The 26,936-nt window shown below is 38.2% G+C and overlaps 1 protein-coding gene across 1 annotated transcript; it reads left to right on the top strand.

Annotated features, from left to right (window-relative positions):
* The first annotated feature begins 1,325 nt into the window (after window positions 1-1,325).
* ahcy (adenosylhomocysteinase) lies at window positions 1,326-26,936 on the top strand. Its single transcript, XM_034313028.2, has 10 exons — window positions 1,326-1,484; window positions 5,788-5,978; window positions 9,737-9,812; window positions 10,352-10,504; window positions 10,948-11,060; window positions 11,870-12,077; window positions 13,545-13,632; window positions 18,103-18,220; window positions 20,967-21,161; window positions 26,428-26,936. The coding sequence occupies exons 1-10, from the start codon at window positions 1,457-1,459 to the stop codon at window positions 26,557-26,559; spliced, it is 1,302 nt and encodes a 433-aa protein (XP_034168919.1). The 5' UTR covers window positions 1,326-1,456; the 3' UTR covers window positions 26,560-26,936.

Below are 26,936 nucleotides of genomic sequence, written 5' to 3'. Positions count from 1 at the left end.
ATCCCCAGTTCTATTCTGAGCTTAGGTTACTGTCTATGTGGAGTTTTGGTGAATGTTCTTCACATGCATTTCCTCTGGATTCTCCAATTTCCTCACACCATCTAAAAACATGACAATAGATGGACTGTCGAATCTAAATATGAATAATGTGAATGAGTGTGTGAAGGCATGTATGGTATCTTGTAATGGACTGGTGTGTTTGCCTTCCGCTACTCTCCATTTGTCGGCTGTCAACTGTCTGTTGATATTTCAGGATTTTTGCTACTACTCCAAGTTACACAACCAATAAACTATATTACCTTAATCTTTCCTTTCCTTTGATTTGGATTAGTCACCATCTCTTGTGTGTCTTTGCCTTCACCGGCCTAAGAACCCTTACTGATACATTCCATGCTGTATCAGCCTGGCAACCTGTGAGTAAGTTTCCATGTTCTCCCTAGGTTGTTGGCATTTTTAGTTTTAGTGTCATGAAATTAGTCTCAACTGCTTTTTCACACAAAATACTGGCTCTCAGGTGGATTGTGATCTGTGGGCTAATATGGTGTTTAATCTGGATGAGTGTACGAATGGGGGAGTCTGGATGCTTCTACACTTGCCGTGTGTACTTGACTGTTTTAGTCCTGTTTGGACTTAATGTTATTCAAAAACTGCTGTTTGTCAATATTGGCAATTCCATTTTTTTTAGATACATATAGCTACTGTGGTATGGCCAACTTCTATTTGCCATCTGTACTGTTCCAACTCTACTTGGTTCTCCTTTGAGGTTTATGAACATTGTCACTGTGGGAATAGCTGGGAATAGTTTGTCACTCTTGCTTGCTTTTTGTTTGTTTATTTATTTATTTATACTAATACTTTTATTATAATAATAACAATTATTATAAAATTAACAACAACAACAACAACAAAAATAATAATAATAATAATAATATTAATAAAAGTGCTCGTGCGCACTTCACTTTTGCACACCTATAAATTCATGCTTCTTTATATATTTTAAAGAGCGAGACATTTTAATTTAATAAGATAGATTGTCAAAATATGCTACCTGGAGTTTCCTGGAGGAATTCCACATGTATTTTTGCCACAAAATATGTAGTTTTTCTGATAAACCGTAATAAAATAGACAAAATAGCACAAACTTCTTGCGGTATTGTTTTAGGAAGAGCTGTAAATGTGCTGCATGGTACTTGGATAAGGTAAGACACTTCGTTAGAGGAGGGCGGACCTGACTAACTCTGAGCACTGCGCCTCCCGTTGGGTCCAAGTGAAAGGGGCGTGGACAGGTTTCTTGAGGTCGCAGCTCAGATTGGCCGCACAAGCTTATGAATATTACAAGGCGGTTCTACCTACTTATATATACAAGTTGCCTGTGTGGTTGTTTCTCTCTTCGATCGCCTCGGCAGCCGTGTCAGCGCTCAGGATCATCCAGCGACTCGCTTCAGGACAAACTACAATGAGTGAGAAGCTACCCTTCAAAGTCGGTCAGTATCTTTACAGCACAGAAGTGCTCACTTTCAGTTTTACTTCCGGAGCTAGCCTGATAGTGCATTTCACAGCTAACTAATGAAATAATTTCAGTTGCAGAAAGGCATCTTATGCATGTCTACACTTACATGTTGAAGTAGATGCAAGTACACGTTTAGTTGACGTTTCGACAGTTTTGTCCATGTGCCATGTGGAGCTGTGACATGGCTGAGAAAGCTGACACACGGCAAGGCTTGCAGCTTTCACTCAGTTGCAGTAAATTAGCGATTTAGTTGCTGCTGATATGTCTTATGAGTTTGCAAAGTAAACAAGAACTGTGCGGAGACGTACTGATATTACCTGGCCACTTTTCTATTCTTGAAGCTCTTATAGAATGGCGACAGCCATGTTGGAAGTTGTAGTCTTTATATCGCGCGTGTAGCTGCTCGGCACCCGTAAGCGACATAACCATAATGCACTGCTGCGCTTCTCTGTAGCTAATGGACAGTGAAACCGAGCTCGAAATGTGTTCCTTTGCGTTGTGAGCACTGGGTTGTCTTATAGCTGAACGAGGCTTGTAACTGGCTCTTTCTTTCGTTCTTTCTTTCTGTTGTAACTTAATTACCTTCCTGAAATGAGCAAGGTTTAAGAGAATAGCCACAGCTGTATTGCTTGTACAGATTCTGTTTGACTTCTACACTGTTTACCTTCAGAAAGGTTTATCTAACAATAATTAAACTTGCACCAAGCTTGGTTTTTTTGGACTTTGTTCTGCTGATTTGAGAGTCCAGAGGTCAGTTTCCAGAAGCAAAGTGACTATTCTATTTGTTCTTAATTCCCAGTTTACCAATACCTCAGTTTAACTTAACATTAACATAAACTGTAACTGTAAGTAATTAATAATTAAAAGGAATAATACAATCTGCTAAGAACTACTAGTAGAGGATTTGGATTGTGGGTTTCCGACAGATTTCGATTAGTTCTGGAGAATTCCACTTGCCCCTTGACAGATATTGGCTGCCTGACGTACACACAGCACCCACAGGAACTTCAAGTAGCTATATCCATTTTCATGACCAAAATGGCTACAGCAGTGCAAGTTGCTTAAACAGTGTGCTTGAAGCAGTGTGAACTGGATGCTTAAGTGTGACCAAATGAATAAAATAAGGCAAGATGCAGCATTATCTGTGAATAATACAAAGTAGTGTCAGCATTTAACCATCCTCTGTGCTCTGCAACAATTCATATTTTTGTGCTGTTCAGAAGTAAGAAGATACCAATTACAGGTTTTCACATTCATTTAACATTCACAAGCATTGACACGCCTTTTACTGCTCCACTGTTTACTAGCAATGGGCCTCATTTATCAAGCTCCCAAGCTCCATACAAATGGATTTATGCATAAATTGTTTGTACAGGCATTTATAAAAATGGTATTCATGAATATCCTCTAAATTTGGAAAAACCATTGTATTCTGCTTTGTGCTCCTGAGTGTGTAAATTTACGCAAAGAAAACTAACAAATGTGAACATCAGTTGATTGGCCTTGAATCTTGTAACTTGTGAGGAGTTACTCTAATTTAGATACGGATTATGCTGTCAAGTTCAGATCACTTATTTCAAATTCACACACAAGCGCTTCTTTGATGGTAGTACCGCTTATTTGCACACGTTCACCAAACTTGAATATCTACCTCAGATCTGAGAAACCTAGTCTGAGAACTTAGCATAAAATTTGTCATTTCAATGCAAGCATGATGAGCAGTATTAAGTAATCAATATTAAACAAGTTTTCGTGAGAATGAAATGAAAATGAATCAATGTACAAATAAATGTATTTGTATGTGTCTTAGTATTAGTTCACACATTTGAGCCTTTTTGTCTGTGACAAGTTAGGATTTTTATTCTACAAGTTTTCAAGTTTTGAAATATAATTACCCCCGTAAAAAGCCCCCAAAGCTGTACCACCACTGTACTTTTTTACAATGGTATAAGGTACTTGTATGTAATCCATTTGTTTGCCAAATGTCTTTTATTGAAAGCATTTTGGTTTTTCCCATTGTAATGGATGACAGGAATTTTACATGTATGCAACATTGTGTTAATATCAGTCATGGGGGAAAAAGAAAATACACCCTTCTTCAATTTTGTTTTTATCACAGCCTAAATAACAATGTGTGGTTCTCACCAACTACTATAAACAAACAAGTAACCTCAGATGACAACAAAAAAACCCAACAGATTTTAATATGTAGTCATTTTTTCCCCCAAAAAAGTAACCCAAAAGAAAATAAGTACACCCTTCCTACTTCCACAATCATTGAGAGTTATTAGCGGCCAGGTGTTACTAATGAAATGCACAAAATTAGTTAATCATGAAGTGAGACTACCTCTGTAAAAGCTGAACTTTTGGCAGTTTGGTGTGCTGGAGCACTCAGTTGTGTGTCTACATCATACCAAGAAGATAGGACATCAGAAGCAATTGTTGCTGCTCATCAGCCTGGGAAGGGTTATAAGGCCATCTGTAAACATTTTGAAATTCACCATTCTACAGTGGCTACGTTTGTATGCACGTCAAATTCCATTTACGGTCTATATTTCGGTTGCAGCCATATTCTGAATAGTGTTTATATGCGTACAGGCATCGGAATATTCCTGTATACATGGCAAGACATTAACAATGCACTAACAATTTTTTTTGAATAAGAAAAATCTAGAAAGAATAGTTCTAGTGTTTCAATAATTCAGTCATAGTCAATAATGTCTGAAGCTGAGCAGTGAATGAACACTGTTAAACTGACCCACTTACTACTAGTGTGTTAATTAATCCACTCAAATGCATCCTATACACACATGATATTAATCAGACATATACACAACATAAACATAGTATTATGACTTGCTTCTGCGCAAAATGACACGAATGCACAAGTGAACTTGAACTTAAGCAACGCACAAGATAGAATAGTAGGTCAGGTTGTGAATACGCTCTTTCGGTAACAACGCACTGAAACATGAACAATGATTAACTAAAGCATAAGGAACTCACAATATTGTATTACAATAGTGTACTCATTGTAATATTTCAGGAGATCAGATTTTCACAGTGAGGGCAGTTTTCACATGTTTTTGTTGATACATGCTTAAGGTAATATATAAAATGTGTGAATATTTGGTTGAATTTTTGCAACCAAATATTCACACATTTTATATATTACCGTTGACTAATATTCAATGCCATTTTAGTCAGAGTAAAATTGACTAAAATTAATAATTATGACATGACAAAATATTGACTAAATTTAAAGGAAATTTTCGTCAGACGACCGAAACTATCACTAAAAAAAGTGTGGAAAATTACAACTGGAACTGGCCTGAGAGCCTGGATTAAATCTTTTGATTTTTACCATTTTATGCACTTTAGTTTAAAAATAAATGCACTTTAACAGCCAGGCTTGTTATTTGCAATAAACAATAAACAATATAACACTGCACTGTTTGGTTTGTATTTATTCGTTGTGCCCTCTTGTGGACTGTTGATTTAAAAAATCTTTTTTTTTTTTTGGACATTCCAGTTCCAATGTCTGTATATTCTTAAGAATTAAAAGAACATTGCTCTTTGAAAGGGTGTACTTACATTATTATGCTATTATCATTATATCAGTGGCATAAAATGGTCTTAAAATGACAATAGTTTCATAGTTATTTCTGGAACAATATATCATCCAACAAAAGTAATCATCATGATGGACCTAATACCAACTGTCAAGCGTGGTGGTGGAGGGGTGGTGATTTGGGCTTGTTTTGCAGCCAAAGGACCTGGCAAACTTGCAGTCATTGAGACAACGATGAACTCCACTTTTTAGCAGAATATTCTTGAGTATCAAGAAAAAATTACGTTGTTGGAATGGCCAAGTCAAAGTCCAGACCTCAACCCTGTTGAGATGCTGTGGCGTGATCTTAAGAGAGCTATGTATAAATGAATGCCCTCAAACATTAATGAACATTTTGCAAACATTAGTTTACATTTTGGGAAAAAATTCTATATATTGAAATCAATTGGTTTTTTTTTGTTTTTTTTTGGTCACCTCAGGTTATTTGTTTAACAGTGCAATTGTTATTTAGGACCTAATAAATAAAAACATAGAATTGAAGGAGGGTGTACTTTCTTTTTCCCATGTCTGTATACTTTTAAATATTCTTTAGAGGTGAAATACTTTAAAGCAAATATAATAAGTAAAATGTTCTTCTGACGATTTTTCAAATTGTTTGACTGCAATTAATTTTGCCCAGTATATGAGAATGTTTGTTTGTTCCCAGCTGATATCAGCCTGGCGGAGTGGGGGCGTAAGGCAATTGACATTGCTGAGAATGAGATGCCTGGGCTGATGAAGTTAAGAGAGGTTTATGGGCCAACCCAGCCTCTGAAAGGAGCTCGAATTGCTGGCTGCTTGCACATGACTGTCCAGACAGCTGTACTCATTGAGACCCTCAAGGCCCTTGGAGCTGAGGTGAGGGGGAAAAAAATTTACTGAAAGATGCAGAGGTTTGAGTTTAAATGGAGAGATATGATTGTCAATGTGTTTTTTTTTTTGTTTGTTTGTTTGTTTTATAGCAACACAAACGGAGCACTAGAATACCCAATATATATTAAGCTTTGTCTGTTATTAGTATCATAATTAGAAATCCTTCCTTGTATCACCTGATTGGAGGTTTTGCCTAGACAAGTATAATTTAAAACAAAAGACAGACATGCTTACATTGGATATAAAAATACACACAACCCTGTTAAAATTGCAGGTTTTTGTGATGTAAAAATAAAAAAACAAGATGAATCTTGTCGGATCTTTTTCCACCTTTACTGTGATATAACAACCAACAAAATTTAAATGAAAGGTTTTAGGGGGAAAAATAGAAAAACTTATAACCTGGTTCCACAAGTGTGCACACCCTTTTATAATTGGGCATGTGACTGTGCTCAGAATTAATGTACAAAAGTAATTTTCATACACCTGTAATCAAGGAAGTAATTCTGATTAACCCCAAATGAAGATCAGCCAGTCTCCGTAGGATTTTCTTGACATCTTGGTTTCATATGACTGCTGAAGCCATGGTCTGCATGGACTGCTGAAGCCATGGTCTGCAAAGCATGTATGGGAGGCATGTACCATGGAACACTGTGTACGCCATCGTCAAGAAATGGAGAAAATGGGTCACCACAGTAACATTACCAAGAACAGGATGTCCCTCCAAAATTGACGAATGGAAACAGCAGTGTTTTGACATTTTATATTTTATGTTTTGTATGTTTTGTGTGGGGAGAGACAAATTTTATATTGGTTTCACTATTATTAAAAATTAATAATTACCTTAATGCTGCTTCATACCAAACAGTATTTAGTTGCATAAAAATAACACGGTGAGAGTAAGACATGTGCATGTCCGTGCCTACATTAAGCCTCCTTTTCATTCCTTGAGACAAACAGTAACAAACAGCGAGGTCCATACCAATTCATTTGAAGGGGGCCTCGATTAATGGAAGGTGGTGCAATGGTGATTTTGGAGTGGCCGGTGGATTCACCAGCTAACATGCGTGACATGCAGCACACCACATCATGACATGGGTGAATGTGAATGGGCAGTTGAGCTCACTGAGCATCAGTGAGCAGAAGTATCGACTGTGCTATTCAGGGCTGTGGCTGACCTGTTGCAAAAGGTCTGGGTACTCCAGCAGGTTTGTGACTGGAAGCTGCTGGGCTTTCCCCCGACAGTAAAGGCAGTAAGTGGACCGGCGTCTGTGACTCTGGCCAGCCCCACTCTCCTGCGGCATGCCTCAGCAGCTCTACAAACATTTCTGAGTCATCCGTCCCATCTTGAAGAACATGATGTGAGGCATGGCCATGGTGGCTGCCATGGCTGCTGCTAGAGTACCCGCTGGTACACAGAACACTCTTTAGTAAATCCCCTGCAGGTGTGAGGCCTTACCACTCACTCTCCCGACTCCATCCTCCATTCAGAAACCAGTGCTTGACCATGTCCCCGTGCCCCCACAATTTGCTAACGTTAGCTAGCTAGCAAACAGTAGCTCAGTCATGACTCATAACTATAAAGTTTTTCTGTCAATGGTAAAATCAATATACTTGTGCAAATACAAGTAGAATTTAGTGACATGTTTTGCATATATAATGCTGCACTTACTAGCATTGGGTCTCAGTTATCAGTCTTTATTGTGAAGTTGCATGTAAATATTTGCATAAGCCGAACAGGTCAGCTTCACAAAAGTTTCAGAGACTTTGATTTTCTTTGTAATCATGTGTTGATCACCCATAAACTGCAAAGTACATTCCCAACACAGCTCAATTTGCATTTAGTGACGCCCACAAAACTCCATAAAAGGTAAAGTGCACAGAGGGTTAGAAACACAAAGTGATTACACAATGGTGAAAGAAAAGGCAGAATGGAAGAAGTTGATGTTATTTTGACTCACTTCAATACCAATAAAAATATTTAGCAGTGTAACAGCACCTGAAAAGGCCAAAATCTAGAGACAATTACAGAAGAGGTGAATTAGGTGTGAGTCTGGAGAGAGCAAAATTGGCTGTGGCCTCATCAGGATTCGAACATTCCCTGATGTTGCAGTTTGAAAAGATTGCCTGGCTTCATGTGTCTCAGAGGTAGTGTGTGATAACCTTTGCCCTCCCTGATTGGTAACTGGAGGGTGGGAAATAGCCTTGACTAATTTTAGGGAGAAAATATGTAATTTGATAAATGAAGCCCATCATTCGATGCATTGCAAGTTTTTGCACTTGTCATATGCTTGTCACTGTGCACACTCCTGGCATGAAGAAAGGGAGTGTCTATGACCAGTATATGTGGGCAAGAGGCAGACACCCTGTCCGACTGGCCATATCTACTCTGGCTCCAATTATGACCTCTAATTCGACCAAAAAAGGCTTCAAAACCACACAATGAGAGTAAATGTTGCCATGTTGTCCACTCATACATACAGTCATTGGGTGTATTGCAATGCCATTATCTGTACTCCAGTGTAGCTTTGGCATGCTTATGGTCATTCTCTTGTTGCAACATGAACCCTCACCTCAGTCTCAAGTCTTTTGCTGACTGGAACAGGTTTTCTATTAGGATTTCCCTATACATGGCTCCATTCATTTGCCCCCAACCCTGACCAGTTTTCCAGTTGATGAAAAGCCTCTCTGCAACATTACGCATCACTGCTATGCTTTGCTGTGAGGATGGTGTTCTCAGGGCGATGAGCAGTGTTGGGTTTTTGCCAAATGTAGTGCTTTGTACCAAGGCCAAACAGTTAATTAGGTCTCCTCAGACCAGAGAATTTTTCCTCCACATACCTTTTCCAAACTCCAAACAAGATTTATTATGGCTTTGTTTTTTTTCAGTAATTGCTTTCTTTGCACTGCTCTTTCATAATGTTCAGTTTTGTGGTTTGTCAGGGCTGTGGCTGTCCTTTGAACAGGTTTTTCTTGTCTGAGCTGTGAATCTCTCCAGCTCCTTCAGATTAACCTTTGGCATCTTGATTGCTTATTTACATCCTCATACACATTTCAAGCTTTGAATTCTTATTCTCTTGGCAGAGGAGGATACAACTAATGTGACCCAGACACAAAGTCATGCTAGCCATTGTGTCATTCTAACATGTGGCAGATATTACACTTGCCAGTTAGACTCAGCCATGTCACCACTGGATGCTCAGGCTACCAAATGCAGCTGCAACAAACCCAATGGAATTCCAGCTGGCGCTACAGGCTTTTCAGAAGTGGGTTATCAGACTCAGAATAAACCCCAAATGCCAAAGATAATATTTTTGTTAGTGAGTGCTGGTTACAGCTGGTAGATCTTACACCAGAGAGGAACACTCCCCTTGTTCCCCTATGGTAAGACACTGATTAGGTAAGTGTCTGTGGTGACCAGTATCTTACCATAGGGGAACAAGGGGAGTGTTCCTCCCTGGTGTAAGATCTACCAGCTGTAATTGAGGGTGATCCATCTGGACTTCAGGTTCTTACCTAAGCTGTATACCTTTTGTCTCCATTATTTCCCCCCCAAGTTCAAAAGGTTACTCTTATCTGCTAGTAGAACAAGACTATTTCAAACTTGAAATGACTGTCTGGAACTAGGTTTAATAATCATATATTTGGAAAAATTAACTTCTTCCTTCTCTCTTCCCTCTCTGCCATCTTCTACTCTTCTACCCCCCCCCCCCCCTTTTTTTTTTTTTTTGTTTCCCTCCCAGGTTCAGTGGTCTAGCTGTAACATTTTCTCCACCCAGGATCATGCTGCTGCTGCCATCGCCAAAACTGGTGTTCCAGGTGTGTTTGTGTGCATGTCTGTGTACCTACAACCTTAAATGCTGGTTTAGTCCACGCAGCTGTCTGTACTGAGACTGAATGTGCCATCATAGTTTAAAGTTCATTTGGTAGGCTAGTTGTAGATTAAATCCTGCACCATTGAACCTAAGTTATCCATAATCCATATGATTTGAGTTTGCAAAATCGTGTAGAAGTTTGGACTGCCTGCGTTTTGCAACACTTGTGAAGCTATTTGAGGATTGTGGACCCAAAGTCGCATGATGAAATTGTTGCAACATCTGGACCTTGGACGTTAAGTCCAAATTAAAGCAAAAATTTGAAAGCTGCTATTAAACATAACTGATTTCTTCCCCATTGATTATGGTGGTCACCAAAACATCCTAGCAATTAGCTGAAACTATTATAAATTATACTACATAGAAACAGTTTCCTGCTAATGTTTGCCCACTAAATCTTGCACTATTCTTGATTTTGCTTACTGCTGCATTCAACCTGGTGCCAGCTTCACTGATGTATGTATTTTTTGTTTATTTTTAAAGTGTATGCTTGGAAAGGGGAGACAGATGAGGAGTATGTGTGGTGCATTGAGCAGACTATCTACTTCAAGGATGGTCAACCTCTCAACATGATCTTGGATGATGGTGGAGATCTGACCAACCTTGTGCACCAGAAATATCCAAAATTGTTAGCAGGTATAGTTATTTTTCCTTCTTAACATTTCCACACTAACGTTATAAATTAGCTGAAGGCAGTGCAGTTTATTTTAAACATTAACAATACATTTTTGGTATCCTTATTTTCTAATGTCAATATCATTTTACTGTATTACTAAAAAAAATAACTCAAACAAAAACTGAAACACCACAGCAAGTCTGCAACAGACCCCCATGTTTTGACTCAGATTCGAGTTTCACACAACCTTATCAAGGCCAGGTTTTCTGTTCAGAGTCCCAAACTGGAGGCCCATTTACTTTCTAGAATTTACTAGAAAAGTCCTTTACTTTTTAAAATTCCAACATGTGCATGATATATGATAACATATGATAACATTTTTTTAAATCATACCTACCTGCACTTATAAGTCTGTTATGATGGTAGCATTAGGCTGTTTTGCATTTTTTATGAATTGTTTCAGGAATTAAGGGTCTTTCTGAGGAAACCACCACTGGGGTTCACAATCTCTACAAGATGCTGAAGAAGGGTGAACTTAAAGTTCCTGCTATTAATGTGAACGACTCTGTTACCAAGGTACCTGCAAGTTTTACTATATAAAGTTGGATATTGCTGTGTTTTCAATAAATATATAAATTGACCAATCCAGATCACAAATAAAAATTTGACTTTCATGGAGAAAAGTACAGGTGAATGGTCCCTATACATGTGAGTGATGGCCAAGTGCATCATACCATGCATTGCTAAATCCATTCATACACTGACAATAAGTTCATAACTTACTGTTATGAATTCTTAACTTACAATGACTGTGGAGATGTCTTGATTAGCTGTTACAGTTTTACATCTTATCTTATGTGTCTTAGTCTTTTTCACTTTTTCTTGTCACCTCTGTTTTAGTTTAGAAGTAAACTAGTAGCCATTCTGACATTGAACATAGGAGGCTTTATTCTATGACCAGTGAAATTAGCTAGGCCTTTAGGAGCACCGGTGGCTATAAGTCAGAGGTAACTAAGGGTAAAATTGCAGAGGTGTATAAATTGGCAAAGGTGATGTTTGATGCAAATCTCCAGCTGTGTCGCCTTGGTGTCACCTCGTGTTTATACCCTAGTACAGAAAGTCATGGATGATTGCGTTCCTAATCAGGTGACCTTAAAGATATAAATGGGAACATGCAACATTTTGCCTTTTAGAATTTGTAGAAGTGCCAATAATTGACACATACCTTGTTTTATTTTCTTAGAATAATTAAAGTTCAGATCACTTATATTTTCAGTGTGAGATTCAGCGAATTAACAACAAACAAACTTTTTGAATAACCATTTTTTAATCAATCCTTACCAATGCTACCAATAATTTTTGACTAATTCCTTTTCTTTGCACAGAGTAAATTTGATAATCTGTATGGCTGCCGTGAATCCCTGATTGATGGAATCAAGCGGGCGACTGATGTAATGATTGCCGGTAAGGTGGCTGTGGTAGCTGGATATGGTGATGTTGGTAAGGGGTGTGTTCAGGCTCTTCGAGGATTTGGTGCCAGGGTCATAGTCACAGAGATTGACCCCATCAATGCCCTACAGGCCGCAATGGAAGGTACGTGTTTTATTTCATTTGTCATACAATATACAGACGGGTCCATAAGTATTTGGACATAAGTAATTTTGCCTCTGCAAACTACCACAATGGATTTGAAATGAAGCAATCAAGATATCCTTGAAGTGTAGACTTTCAGCTTTAATTCAAGGGGCTTAACAAAAATATTGCATTAACCATTTAGAAATTACAGCCATTTTTTGCATAGTCCCTCCATTTTCACAGGCTCAAAAGTAATTAGGCAATTGACTGATGGGCAGTTTAACGGCCAGATGTGGCCTGTTTCCTCGTTATTTAATGACAAATTAAGGAGGTAAAAGGTCTGGAGTTGATTCCAAGTGTCGAATTTGCATTTGGTAGCTGTTCATGGGAACTCTCAGTATACGGTCCCAAGAAGTGTGGAGCGCAAGTGAAGGAGGCCATCATTAGGCTGAAAAAACAAAAACCAGAGAGAGAGACAGCAGAAACTTTAGGAGTGGCCAAATCAACAATATGGTACATTCTTAAAAGGAAGGAATGCACTGGTGAGCTCAGCAACACCAAAAGGCCTGGAAGATCACGGAAGACAACTAAAGTGGATGATTGCAGAATTCTTTCATTGGTGAAGGAAAAACCCCTTCAACATCTATCCAAGTCAAGAACATTCTCGAGGAGGTAGGCATATCATTGTCAAAGTCTACAATCAAGAGATGCCTTCATGAATGTAAATACAGAGGGTTTACCTCAAGATGCACATCACTTGTAACACTCAAGAACAGAAAGACCAGATTAGACTTTATTTAGAAAATATCTTAAAAAAAAAAAAAAAAAAAAAAACCCTACGTGGTTCTAGAAAAAGATTCTTTGGACTGATGAAACCAAGATTAACTTGTACCAGAACGTTGGGAAGAGGAGTATTGAGAAGGAAAGAAAAGGCTCATGATCCAAAGCATACCACATCGTCTGTCACACATGGTAGAGGCAGTGTTATGGCATGGGCATGTATCGCTGGTGGGTCACTGGTGTTTATTGATTGAGTGACTGGTGATAGAAGTAGCAGGATGAATTCTGAAGTGTATAGGGCTATACTTTCTGTTTAGATTCAGTCAAATGCTGCAAAACGGACAGCACTTCATTGCAGATGGATAATGACCCAAAACATACCGCGAACAAAATATGTATTTATAATTGTTAGTTTTTCCAATTACTTTTGAGCCTGTGAAAATGGAAGGACCATATAAAAAAATGGCTGTAATTCCTAAACTGTTAATGCAACATTTTTGTTCACTCCCTTCAATTAAAGCTGAAAGTCAATCACATCTTGACTGTTTCAATTCAAATCCATGGTAGGGGTGCACAGAGGCAAGATTATGAAAATTGTATCGTTGTCCAAATACTTATGGACCAGACTGTGTACAATTTTGCATCTTTCAAAGGACATGAACAGATATGCTGTTTTTGGTGAAATGGATTTGAACGGCTTTACAGGCTATGAGGTGACTACAATGGATGAGGCCTGCAAGGAAGGAAACATTTTTGTGACAACTACTGGCTGTGAGGATATCATTCTGGGCAGGTATGTCATGAGCCACAACCATAAGCATATACAGTACTGTGCAAAAGTCTTAGGCACATGAAAATGCTGTAGAGCAAAAGTGCCTTCAAAAATAATGACATTAGATGTTTCTGCATTAAAATAAATTACTGTAAAGAGCAGTAAACAGTAGTAAATGAAACAAAGTCAATATTTGGTGTGATGACCCTTTGCTTTAAAAAAAAAAAATTAGTAGTCTCGGGTACAATTTGTTTTATAGGGAAATTAGCTGGCAAGTACTGAGCATCTTGCAGAACCAGCCACAGTTCTTCTGGAGATTGTGACTATCGCACTTGCTTCTTATTTTTGCAGCAAAACCCAGTAGCCTTCATTATGTATTTTGTCTGAAAAGTGGTCTCTTGTAATATGCTGCTTTCTTTACTGACATACAAACATTTTTCTGTAACATTTAATTTTGTGCTAGATAATGTAGAAGTCATAAAACCTAAGACTTTTGCAAAGTACTGTACTTGCATCTTTACACTGCTGTTACGTATGCAGTATCATTAGATGGAATCAAGCACTTGCTGGAAAGGCTGGTAATGTTTCATGCATCTATGACAAAAATGGCCACCAGCTTTTGTTCATAATAAGTAGTTATTTAATTGCTTAAATCTTCACCAAATCAATTTCCACTTTTTTGCAATTATTGCTATGGTAATGTGAATGACTCAAATGTAATGAGTAAGAACTACTAGCCAATGGTAACACAGGACGTGGGATTTGTCAAAATATAGTTGGACAAAAAATTGCACTCTCATTTGTTATACATTTATTGTGATAATTTTCTGGCCAGTTATACTGACTTAAATCCAAATTGGCAGTCCTAGTAGTCACAGAATGTCTGCTATGGCTAAGCCAAGAAGGAACCTTCAAATTTGTAAACAGGAATACATGAAAATACAAGCTTATAAATGCCTCCAATATAAATTTGTTAGTCTGGATTTGTTTTTTGTATTTTAACTTGTCCTTTTGGTCAAGGGCTGGCATAAGATTGATTTCATATTTGTGAGTAACTTGGTCACTGTCACTATAACTAGGCTTGCCAACCTACACACCTCTGGTGCAGCTTGACCTATATGTGCAAATGCAGCAGTGTTTTTGTTTTGAAAGACAATGCATCAAACAATCAGAACATTACAAACCACATGAAAGAAAGTTAAGCTCTGCTCTGACAGTCAAGTTTAGAGTTTTGCATAGACTACAAGCATGTACAGTATCCTTAATTATTAGTCAACCATTTATTAGCTAACCTTGATTTGCATTTTACCTACAGTCAATCACAATTAACACATACAGTCCCCTCTGAAAGTATTGGAACAGCAAGGTCAATTCTTTTGTTTTTGCTCTATACTGAAGACATTTGGTTTGAGATCAAAAGATGAGTAGACAGTGGATCAGAATTTCAGCTTTCATTTCCTGATATATACATCTAGATATGTATATCAGACCACACCAATTTTTAGGTGAGCAAAATATTGGAAGAGAGTCTTAAAGTAAGTTAAAGTAAATGACAATATTTGGTCACGTATCTCTTGCTTGCAATAACTGCATCAAGCTGGTGACCCACTGACATCACCAGACTTCTTTTGTGATACTTTTCCAGGCTTGTACTGCAGCTTATTTCAGTTGGTTTTTTTGGGGGGTTTCTCCCTTCAGAAATGCATGCTCAGTTATGTTAAGGGCTGGTAATTGACTTGGCCAGTCTAAATCCTTCCACTTTTTCCCCTGATCAAGTCCTTTGTTGTGTTTGCAGTGTGTGGGTCATTGTCTTGCTGTATGATGACATTCCTCCCAATTAGATTGGCTGTATTTCTCTGTAAATTGGCAGATGGAATGTTTCTTTAGATTTCTGAATAAATTATTTTGCTTAAAGATATATACACTTGTATATTGGTTTAAAAAAAACAAAAAAAAAAACAGATCAGCCATAACATTAAAACCACTGACAGGTTCCATGAATAACATTGTCTTGTTGCAATGGTACCTGTCAAGCGATGGGACATATTAGGCAGCAAGTGAACATACAGGTCTTGAAGTTGATGTGTTGGAAGCAGGAAAAAAGCGGAAGGAAGGCTCATTGATGCACGTGGGGAGCGAAGGCTAGCCCGTCTGGTCCGATCCCACAGAAAAGCTACTGTAGCACATATTGCTGATAAAGTTAATGCTGGCTACGATAGAAAAGTGTCAGAAAACACAGTGCATTGAAGCTTGCTGTGTATGGGGCTGCATAGCCACTGACTGGTCAGAGTGCCCATGTTGAACCCTGTCCACTGCTGAAAGAACTGACCAGAACTGGATCATGGAGCAATGGAAGAAGGTGGCCTGGTCTGATGAATCACGTTTTCCTTTACATCATGTGGATGGCCGGGTGCATGTGCATCACTTACCTGGGGAAGAGATGGCACCAGGATGCACTATGGGAAGAAGGACAGCTGGTGGAGGCAATGTCCTGCTGGAAAACCTTGGGTCCTGGCATTCATGTGGACGTTACTTTGACATGTGCCAACTACCTAAAAGAACCTGGGATATGCAAAGAAAATAATTTCACTGTGCTGTAATGTATATGTGATAAAAGCTTCTTTAAGTCCTGTAAGTTTGTGAGGTGGGGCCTCCATGGGTCGGAATTCTTTGTCCAGCATATCCCACAGATGCTTGATCGGATTGAGATCTGGGGAATTTGGAGGCCAAGTCAACACCTCTGCCATGTTTCTCAAATCATTCCTGAACAGTTTTTGCAGTGTAGTAGGGCACAATATCCTGCTGAAAAAGGCTACTGCCATTAGGGAATACAGTTGCCATGAAGGGGTGTACTTGGTCTCCAACAATGTTTAGGTAGGTGGTACATGTCATCCACATGAATGTAGCATCCACATGAAAGCCAGCATTAGCCAGCATTAACTTTTTCAGCAATTTGTGCTACAGTAACTCTTCTGTGGGATGGAACCGACGGGCTAGCCTTCACTCCCCATGCCCATAAATGAGCCTTGGACACCCATGACCCCGTCGCCAGTTCTTATAAGAAGAACAGCTTATGACTTGGGTAGGTACTAATCCCGCATGCCGGGAACACCCCACAAGACCTGCTGTTTTGGAGATGTTCTGACCCAGTCGTCTAGCCATAACAATTTGACCCTTGTCAAAGTTGCTCAGATCTGTATGCTTGCCCATTTTTCCTGCTTCCAACACGTCAATTTCGAGAACTGACTGTTCATTTGCAGAGACATTACACAGAAGCAAGCACTCTGACATGTAACAGATATGGTAAACGTGTTGGTGACAGTGTGTATTTGTGCTCTCAGTGAGGCTAAATTTAGTTGAACGATCTGAGGAGCTTTTAAGCAAACGGAAGAGTATGTGTATCTGACCATAGCAAAGTTGTCCGTATGGACCAGTATGTGGTGGTGTCTCAAACTGTAAGAATTTGCTGGCTATATGCACTGCTTGTTTCTAGCTGGTGGTGTGTTCTAACCTCACAGTAGGGTTCCACAGGCCTCCTGTGCCTCTTAGACACCAAACTGCCTGCCCCCTAGTCAGTGAGGGAGGCCTCTGATGGGGCACACTTCCAAGGTGGATGTATTTCATTTAGAAAAGCCTTACGGCTTCAGTGAGTTAGTGCTCATTCCCCCCTTTCTCTGAGGCAAGGATGGTCTCTGTGGTATTTGGGGTTTTGTCCCAGGCTGTTAACTATAGCTGTAGTCCCCTTGGGCCTTTTGGTCATAAGCCCTCACTCACATGTCATCAGTGCATCAGTGTACATATAGCATTGCATCAAGTGTAACCACCAGTGACAATAGCAGGCATGCAGCCCTAGGCCAACCTGCATGTAATCACTTATGTTGGATAAGGTATTTTCCAGGGAGTCTTAAAATCCTAGATGACAATGGGGGAAGATAGAGTGGAGTGTCTCAGGAGTGCAGAGGTCTGTGAAGCCCAATTCTGGCCCCTGTATGCATGTTAGGGGTGTCCATATTAATTTACAAGGCCAGAAGTGGAGAGCACAGTATGCTGAGCAGCACATATTCATAGGGTACACAAGTTGTTAGACAGTGTGAGTTGTGGAAGACCTTTAGAGAATTGGGGGAAGGTGCACTCTGAAAGGGACTGAGAGGCAAGTGCTGTACTGAGCATGGCTTGTATCTAACTTTAATATGGAGTGCAGAATGGCAATATATATAATTTTATAAGAAATATAAAATATAGTCACCAACAGAGAAATTATAGAAGTGTCTGTTTTTAGATTTGACTACCATTTATTAAATTACATAAGCAAGAGTTTAGTTAAAAAATGTATTAACAGAAATCAAGAGTGTTGTGTACAAATTTGTTTACAGTAAAAACTGTAAAGTGTTAACACTTTGGGTTACCATTTAATGTTCTGTTTTATATAATTTATAATACACAGTATCCCATTTATTATTTGTTTATTCTGTCTGTTTTTCCAAACCACAGGCACTTTGAGCAGATGAAGGATGATGCCATTGTTTGCAACATTGGCCATTTTGATTGTGAGATTGACATGAAGTGGCTCAGTGAAAATGCTGCGGAGAGAATCAATGTTAAACCTCAGGTACAAGATTGATATTTAGAGTAATCTTGAGTACTAACTCAGTCACACTACAGTTTACACAATAATGATATAGTATTGTATATAAAATAGCAATACACACAAAGACATAGAAGTAACCACGTGGGACACATGTTTTGAGCTAAACATAAGAACAAACATCAACATTATATACATCAAGGCTTAATGCTTGCATTTTTATGTTAAAACAAGGACCAAGACCGCTAAATCAAAACGAGTGGAAAAATTGGTGCCAAAGTCGAAGTTCAGTTTTTAAAAATATATATACTGTTCACACATACTGTATATCTGCAACCAAGTGAGCATGGGAAAATTGTTTGATTTTTGTTTAATTAGAAGTATAAAATACGGCAAAACGCCTGTTTCCAGATTATATTCTGTATGTTAACTTTTATCATATTGAGAATTATTTTTTTTTGAGTTGTCCATCCATCTATCTGTTCCTTCATCTGTGTGTGCATCTCTCTGAGATTCTCATTTGCATGATATCTCAAGAACGAGTGGTTGAATGTTTGTAAGATTTATAAGAAATTATCATTGTTACCAGCAGATAAACTGATGAGATGTTGGAATTTATCCAAACAGGGTCAAGGTCATAGCAAGGTCAAATGTCTGAAATAGTTTTTCTTCAATAGCTTCCTTCCTGTTTGAAGTACATTTTAAAGGTATTTGAGGTATACAGTGGGGGAAATTAGTATTCAACATATTTTTTTTATTAAACATATTTCTGATACAGCTATTCACATGAATGTAGACCAGACATTGGTATTAACGCAATACCAGTGTAGTGTGGTCAGATGAGATAAAAACCTAACTTTTCAGCAGCAATATGATGCACCATTTTTGGAGGGCTCTGCATAGAAATGGGTCTGTATATAACCCTAAGAATACCATTCCTACAGTGAAGTCTGAAGGTGGAAGGATTGTGGTATGAGGCTGTACTTGGTTTCTCTTTCAGGTCATGAGTCATGAGTTTTCCAACATGATAAAGACCCAAAACCCACAGTAAAAGCATCCAAGAATGTCTTTTGTCTATGTCTATGACTATTCTGAAGTGGCCTTCTGTGAGCCCTGATCTGAATCCTATCAAACATCTATGGAAAGAGCTTAAACATGCAGTCTAGAGAAGGCAAACTTCGAACCTGAGACAGCTGGAGCAGTTTGCTCAGGAAGAGTGGGACAAACTACCTGTTGACAGGTGCAGGAGTCTCATTGAGAGCAAAAGATACTCTAAAGGTTGTGCAACAAAATATTAGGTTAAGGGTCCCATCACTTTTGTCCATGCCATTTTCATTTGTTTTATCATTTAAAATATTCTGTTGAATCAAAAATCAAAAGCAGAGTCTGATTTTTATTAAATATGGAATTAACAATGATAGATGCCAATTACTTTTGTCAGTTTCAAGTTATTCCAGAGAAAATTGTGGTTTCTTCTTTTTTCATGGAAGGGTACCAATAAATTTGTCCACTTCTATCACCAGACTTGTGGACTTGTCAAAATATGTGGAATGAACTAATTTTAAAGATTTAAAGACTGTGTAGAAGAATGAGTCAAAATCCCACCTGAACACTGAGAGATTAGTTTATTTGTACAGCAAGCATCCTGAAGCTATCATTGCAAACAAAGGTTTTTCCACCACGTATTAAATAAATTTCATTTAGCGTGTTCAATACTTTTTTCCTGTGTCATTACACTTTATTGTACATAACTCAATAAAACTACACAGTTAAAGAAATCCTAATATTCCAATCCATAAAAAATTGATGTGTTTATTTTCCCCACTGTACGAATTAGTAACGGGAAGGACTAGATTTGTTGGCTAAGGAAGCAACCCTGCCAACACTGACATCAAGATCTACTTTTTTGTTTTTTTTAAATGTTGCTGATTTGATTTTTCATTGTCAAGCTCTTTGTTACTTGACTGCTGGCAGTGGCCTGTATTGTCCAGAGTACATTAGGTTCCCTTGACATATTGTCTTTTGGTATGGCTAACTCAAAAATAGATTCCTTCATGCTCAATAAAATGTGCACCCTCCCAGAACTATAGAACTGTACTGTTAGCTTTTTTTATAATAAATATTTTTTTATATAAAAAAAATCCATCCATCCCCTCCCTTGTATTGTATTGTAAACCTGCCTATTTCTGTTTGACCACATCTTGAAAAAGCTCAGGGATTCACTGTGCCCATGAGCTTTACCTCACCTTGTTGAGCATCCAGTATTCCAAACTGGAGACCCACATGCTGATACCTTACTATTACATGCCTGCACAGCATGGGAGCATGGGAATCTTGACAGTATGCAGATAAAGTGCATACAGTGCGCACACAGCAATTAATGAGAATCATTCAGGAACTTTCATTAGCACCAGATCGTTCATCACAAACAGTAGCCCTGGTGCTGCTGTGATCTTGTATATTATTACAGTGTGAATTCCTCATAACACTTGCTCCAATAATTTTTAAAAATGTATTTTTAAAAAGGACACATCTTAACCTTGATCTGGTAGTTTTGAGACACTAATGCATTAAATATATACTGACATTAGTCAGTCTATTCTGGACTTTTAGCATAGTTTTTCAGTAATCAAAATTGAAAGGTTTGTATTGTGGATGGTTTAATGAACCTTCAAAAATTGGCCTCTGTGGGGGACTACAACACAAAAAACTGTAAAATCAGTATACGCTGTTTGGATCCTTTCATAATTCTGCTCTTCTCCCTCACCAGGTTGACCGTTACCTCTTGAAGAATGGACGCCATGTTATTGTATTGGCTGAAGGGCGACTTGTGAACCTGGGATGTGCGATGGGTCACCCCAGCTTTGTTATGAGCAACTCCTTTTCCAATCAAGTCCTTGCCCAGATTGAGCTCTGGACCAATACTAGCAAATACACAGTTGGTGTGTACTTCCTGCCCAAGAAGGTAATTTTTTATCTAATTGTTCAGATGATTAAGAGCCATGCTGCACTGCATAGAACTTTTGCCCTTTTGAAGTTGTATATAAAAAGTTGTATATCTAAACAATATGCATAGCAAGAATACCATTCATGAAGTTTAAAAGTATTTGCAGTGTACACTTGCTGGCAAAAGATTTTCCCCAAAACAAAACAAAATGATGTAAGCAAACCAGGGGTCTCATTTAAGTGCTTACAGAACAAGTTCTTAATATGCACGCCCTGAACTAGCTATTAAATGCTACACATTCTAAATGGTAGTTACAGTCACACTCATTCACATACAGCAATGCCCCAAATTGCCATATATATATATATATATATATATATATATATATATATATATATATATCCCACCCTGCACAAAGCTGGAAGCCAAATCTTCAAGCACAGCATGACCAGTCAATGTCCGCGTTATCCTAGATAATCTTTTGCATAATTTTACTATACATTTCATCACCTGTGTACACCTTGTTGTGAGCACCAAAGTCAGCAATTACTGTCAGTTACACTGAGGTATTTAAGTGGGATGGGAGCTCCTCATAATCAGTTAACCCGCTGTTACTCTTTCCTGTCACTAGGGGTTTCTGCATACCCATGATCAGGGTAGTTTTAAATGTATATACACACCCTCACATACAAGAATAATTTAATTCTATACATAAATAACATTCTATACATAGAAATATTTTTACATACACGTAAAGAACTTGGATATGCACAAAACTATCCATGCACATAGTTGATGAGACCACATGTCATCCATGCTAGGTTATATAGGTTAAGCCAAGATGAAGTCTTCTCTAGCTAACAAAACATGGAAATGGATCACTAAAATTACTGACATTTTGTGCACTCTGCCTGCGAAGTCAGTTGGGAATCATTTTGGCATTTTTGGATAGCACCTATTCACATGGGTTTGATGTTAATATCCACAAAAACATAAGCATATATATTAATTATAGCATCAAACTTTAAATGGAAAATCATGCAGCAAGTCATGACTTAATAAATCAAGCTCCATTCTTCTAGGCTTGACTGGATATGTGGCAGCCATGTTTACAAATGCCAACATGTTTTTGATTGCTATTAATATTTAGACTTTCCTGACACAAATATGAAGTTGGGACAAAAATCCTAGGATGTTTCCAATCCAAAAGGATGTTTAGCATGTTATGCAGTTTAGATTAAATTTGTAGGGCAGAACAAAAAATTCTTTCCCACATGTCATCTTGTATTGTGTAATGTGGTGGAAATTCACCTTAAGAAAAACTTTTTTTTTTTTTTTTTTTTTTTTTTTTTTTTTTTTTAATCAAATGATTTCTTTATTGGAATGGGTGGGGAGACTCACCTCAGATCACCTCCACCAGCAAGTAGAAAAAACAGGTTATGCAATTTTTCACATAATCATGTGATTTGGTTATTACAGACCAAAAAAAGGTATTTGATTGGTTAAAAAGGCAAATTAAGCAATTTATCCCGTAATGACAAACACACTCCACCTGCACTGTGCACAATGCTTAGCCCCATCTTTATCCGTGAGGACATTGGCTAATTTCCTATTTTCACTCACAGTCCTACTGTCGCTACTACACACAGTCGCTTTCTCCTATCTTCTGAACAGCACAGGCTGTTACAATTTTGTCCAGGCCATATTCTGCAAAAAGCAAGTTTCTACCATTACTTTTTAGTTTACTAATCATGCAGTAGCTTTATTGTTTGTCTCTGATCAATAAAGCATAAGACTCTACCATAGATTTCTACCATAACATTCAGTCTTTTTCGCATTTTAACAGTGAAGGAGGTATTACCTAAGATGTTGAGCAGTTTGCCATATGCATATGAGACAAAACCTTTACAGTCCTGTTTTTGTTTTATCATATTGATCAGAGGCAGTAGTCAGCCACCTTGCTGCATGCTACCACACGGTCCGCTTGCCCTATCCATTTGGGCCCTAACTTGGGCTGTGGATTTGAAATATAACAATCAAGATGTGATCAAAGTGTAGACTTTCAGCTTTATTTTAAGAGGTTCCACAAAAATATGGCATTTACCATTTAGGAATTACAGCCATTTTAAGCAAAGTACTTCCATTTTCAGGGGCTCAAAGGTATTTGGACAATTGACTGACAAGAAGTTAATTGACCAGGTGCGGTCAATTACGTCAAGACAAATGAAGCAGATAAAAGGTCTGGCGTTGATATCAGGTATTGAGTTGGCATTTGGCAGCTGTTTGACAGGAGCTACCAATATGAAGTCCAAGGAGATCTCAATGCAAGTGAAGGAGACCATCATTAGGCTGAAAAAACAACATAAATCTATAAGAGATAGCAAAAACCTTAGGTGTAGCCAAATCAACAGTTGGGTACATTCTTAAAAAGAAGGAAAGCACTGGTGAGCTCAACAGCATCGAAAGGCCTGGAAGCCCACAGAAGACAACTAAAGTGGATGATTGCAGAATCCTTTCCGTGGAAAAGAAAAGCCCCTTCACATCAACAGAAGTCAAGAATACTCTGGAGAAGGTAGGCGTATCATTGTCAAAATCTACACTCAAGAGACGCCTTTGTGAATGTAAATACAGAGGGTTTACAACAAGGCGCAAACCACTGGGAACATTCAAGAACAGGAAAGCCAGATTAGACTTTGCCAGAAAACATATAAAAAAAGCCTCCCATGTTCTGGAATAAGATTCTTTGGACTGATGAAACCAAGATTAACTTGTACCAGAATGATGGGAAGAGAAAAGTATGGAGAAAGAAAGGAACAGCTCATGATCCAAAGTATACCACATCATGTGTCAAACATGGTGGAGGAAGTGTTATGGCATGGGCATGTATGGCTGCCAATGGAACAGGCTCAGTGGTGTTTACTGATGATGTGACTGCTGACAGAAGTAGCAAGATGAATTCTGAGGCGTATAGGGCTATACTCTCTGCTCACATTCAGCCAAATGTTACAAAACTGACAGGACGCCGCTTCACAGTGCAGGTGGATAATGACCCTAAACATACTGCGAAAGCAACTCAAGACTTTGTCCAAATACTTCTGGACCTGACTGTATGTACAGCTGAGTACCATTGGCAAGATCCTCAAAAGTATTCAGTATTAATGAAAGTATGATTGACTGGTGAGAAGGAAAATTCCTCTTAATTAAGGTTATGAAGGTACCAAGGGTCAGAGATGGCATATTCATTCATAAATGCATGGTGGGTTTTAGCAAAATTGGGTATTCACTGGTTAATCTAGTAGATCATCTCTCAATCTGCAGAACACTACAACGAATAAAATCACCTCTGAATATTGGGGGATATGTGGAATATATATAGTTCAAGAAAGAGTAAGTTTCAGAAGAATTTAGCATTATGCCATTTTGTCATATAAGTTTCCTTAAAGGGAGGCAAGGTGGTGCATAGTAACATTGCACCAGGGACCCTGGAGCTGTAAGGTGGCAATCAGCTTGGGTTACTGCAGAAAAACAATGGTAATATATTGAGCAAAAAAGTAGATCCAAATATGTTGAGCAAAATTTGCAAAAACATACAATGGCTGAGAAAATGCATAGAGTGTAAGGGTGAACATGTGGAGCATGTTGTAAATCAAGAAAAAAATTACAAACAAATAGATTGTGGAACTAGGAAGGGTGTACTTATTTTTCCCCCACCTGGTTTCTGAATGTTGGTTTACTTTTTAGGAAAAAAATTACTACATGTTAAAATCTATAATAACACTGGAGAGACATTCACTGAACTTGCAATCACTGTACAAATTACTTATGACCTATGGTGGGCACAGAGTAGCAAATTTAGAAATGCACTCATGGGCCACGTTTAGGGAAGATAAAAAACTAGCACTGAGTAGGACCCCCTTTGCTCTCAAAACAGCCTCATAATTGCTTTACAAAATTAATGATTTGTCAGGTGGACATTGATGTTGTCCTTTTCTAACACATCCCAAAGGTGGTCTATTGAATTCTGTTCTGGTGACTGGGGAGGCCACTGAAGTCCACTGAACCCATTGTCATGTTCATAAAACCACTTTGAGAGGTGGTGCATTATCATGCTGGAAGTAGCCATTATAAGGTAAATAAAGAGATTCATGTGGACAATGCTCAGATAGTCTGTGGCATTCAAATAATGCTCGATTGGCATTAAGAGGCCTATTGTGTGCCAAGAAAACCCCCACGCCATTACACAACCACCAGCATGAACTGTTGAGACAAAGCAGGTTGGGTTAGCTTTAGATTCCTGTTCTTGGCTGACAGGAGTGGAATCTGATGTGGTCTTGTGCTGTCGTAGCCAATCCACCTAAAAGTTTGAAGCATTGTGTGTTCTGAGATGCTCTTGCGTTCTGCTCACAACGGCTGTAGAGTGATTATTTGAGTTACTGGTTATTACCAGTCTGGCCATTCTCCTCTGTCCCCTTTCATCAACAAGACATTTCCACCTACAGAAATGTTGCTCACTGTGTTTTGGTTTTGCACCATTCTTTGTAATTCTAGAGACTGTTGTGTGTGGAAATCCCAGAAATACTCAGAAGAGCTCATGTGGTACCAATAAGATTTCCATGGTCAGAGTCACTGAGATCACATTTTCCCTCATTCTGATTAATGTGAACATTAATTGAAGCTATTGACCTGTATCTGCATGATTTTATGTACATGATTGGCAGATTGGATAATTGCATAAACAAGCAGGTGTACAGGCCAGTGAGTGTTTATCTATCATTAATCTTTCAGTATATCCTTCAAAAAAAAAACAACTAATCTACATTTTTATTAACAAACACATCAGTGCTTTATTGAATTTTTTTGAGTTATGTAAGGATGAGTATATGTTTATGAATTAACTGAGGGCTTTTATGCTACAATATGAAAAAAAAATTCAAAAAAAGAAAAAAATAGTGACCTAATTTACTTGTACCCAAATTATATACCCATTGCCACAACCCAAATGGAATGTACATTATTTTTTCTGTAATTCTACATATTGTCATAGCTATACTTTATTTGACAAGATGTATAAATACTACTTTAGCAGACACTACATGTTTTAATACTATATTATTTGGCAATATATTGAAATTTGACAGTGAGAGTCAGTGCATAGTTTAGAAGGGACATCCTTTGAATTTTGCTCATGGGCTGTGGTGTTTTTTTTTTTTTTTTTTTTTTTTTTTTTTTTTTTAAATTTTAACTTGTTTTTAACCTGTTTCTTTTGCTTTCCCGATAAATACAGCTGGATGAGGAGGTAGCTACTGCCCACTTGGACAAACTTGGTGTCAGACTGACGAAGCTAACAGATAAGCAAGCCAAATACCTGGGCATTCCTCTCGAGGGTCCTTTCAAACCAGACCACTATCGCTACTGAGGAGCTTCTGCCAGTTGGTCTACGTTCATGGTCAAAGTAGTGCACAGTCCACATGCACCAACCTTTTCTGTGCCGGCATTCTCAATAAAAAAGATCATTCAGGCTGCTTTAAAAGCTCTCACTTGTCTTTCACCCTCAAGATGAACACATGCAAAATCAAAAAAAAGTCTCTTTCAGAATTCAGTAAGCGGTTTGTTGACTTCCAAGGACACTTTGTGTCACTATACGGTTAGTTTACTAGTTTTTTGTTCCAATGCCAATGTCCAGCCATCATTTTGGGAATTTCATGTGAGTGTACTCAAGGTTTCAACATGAAATGTTGCCTGTGATTCAAAAAACTCTTTTAATGACAAAATAAAGAACATGCCTATACTTCA

This window comes from Pangasianodon hypophthalmus, chromosome 2 (genome assembly GCF_027358585.1).
Source record: "Pangasianodon hypophthalmus isolate fPanHyp1 chromosome 2, fPanHyp1.pri, whole genome shotgun sequence".
Classification (NCBI taxonomy): domain Eukaryota; kingdom Metazoa; phylum Chordata; class Actinopteri; order Siluriformes; family Pangasiidae; genus Pangasianodon; species Pangasianodon hypophthalmus.
Note: the sequence above shows the minus strand (reverse complement) of the source record. Positions and strands in the feature narration are given on the sequence as shown.

Excerpts from the sequence above, each read along its gene's own strand:
- ahcy (XM_034313028.2), top strand. The coding sequence starts at position 1,457 with ATGAGTGAGAAGCTACCCTTCAAAGTCG. Across the intron at positions 10,505-10,947 it reads ATATCCAAAATTGTTAGCAG|GAATTAAGGGTCTTTCTGAG; the intron begins GTATAGTTATTT and ends GAATTGTTTCAG. Across the intron at positions 11,061-11,869 it reads TGAACGACTCTGTTACCAAG|AGTAAATTTGATAATCTGTA; the intron begins GTACCTGCAAGT and ends TTCTTTGCACAG.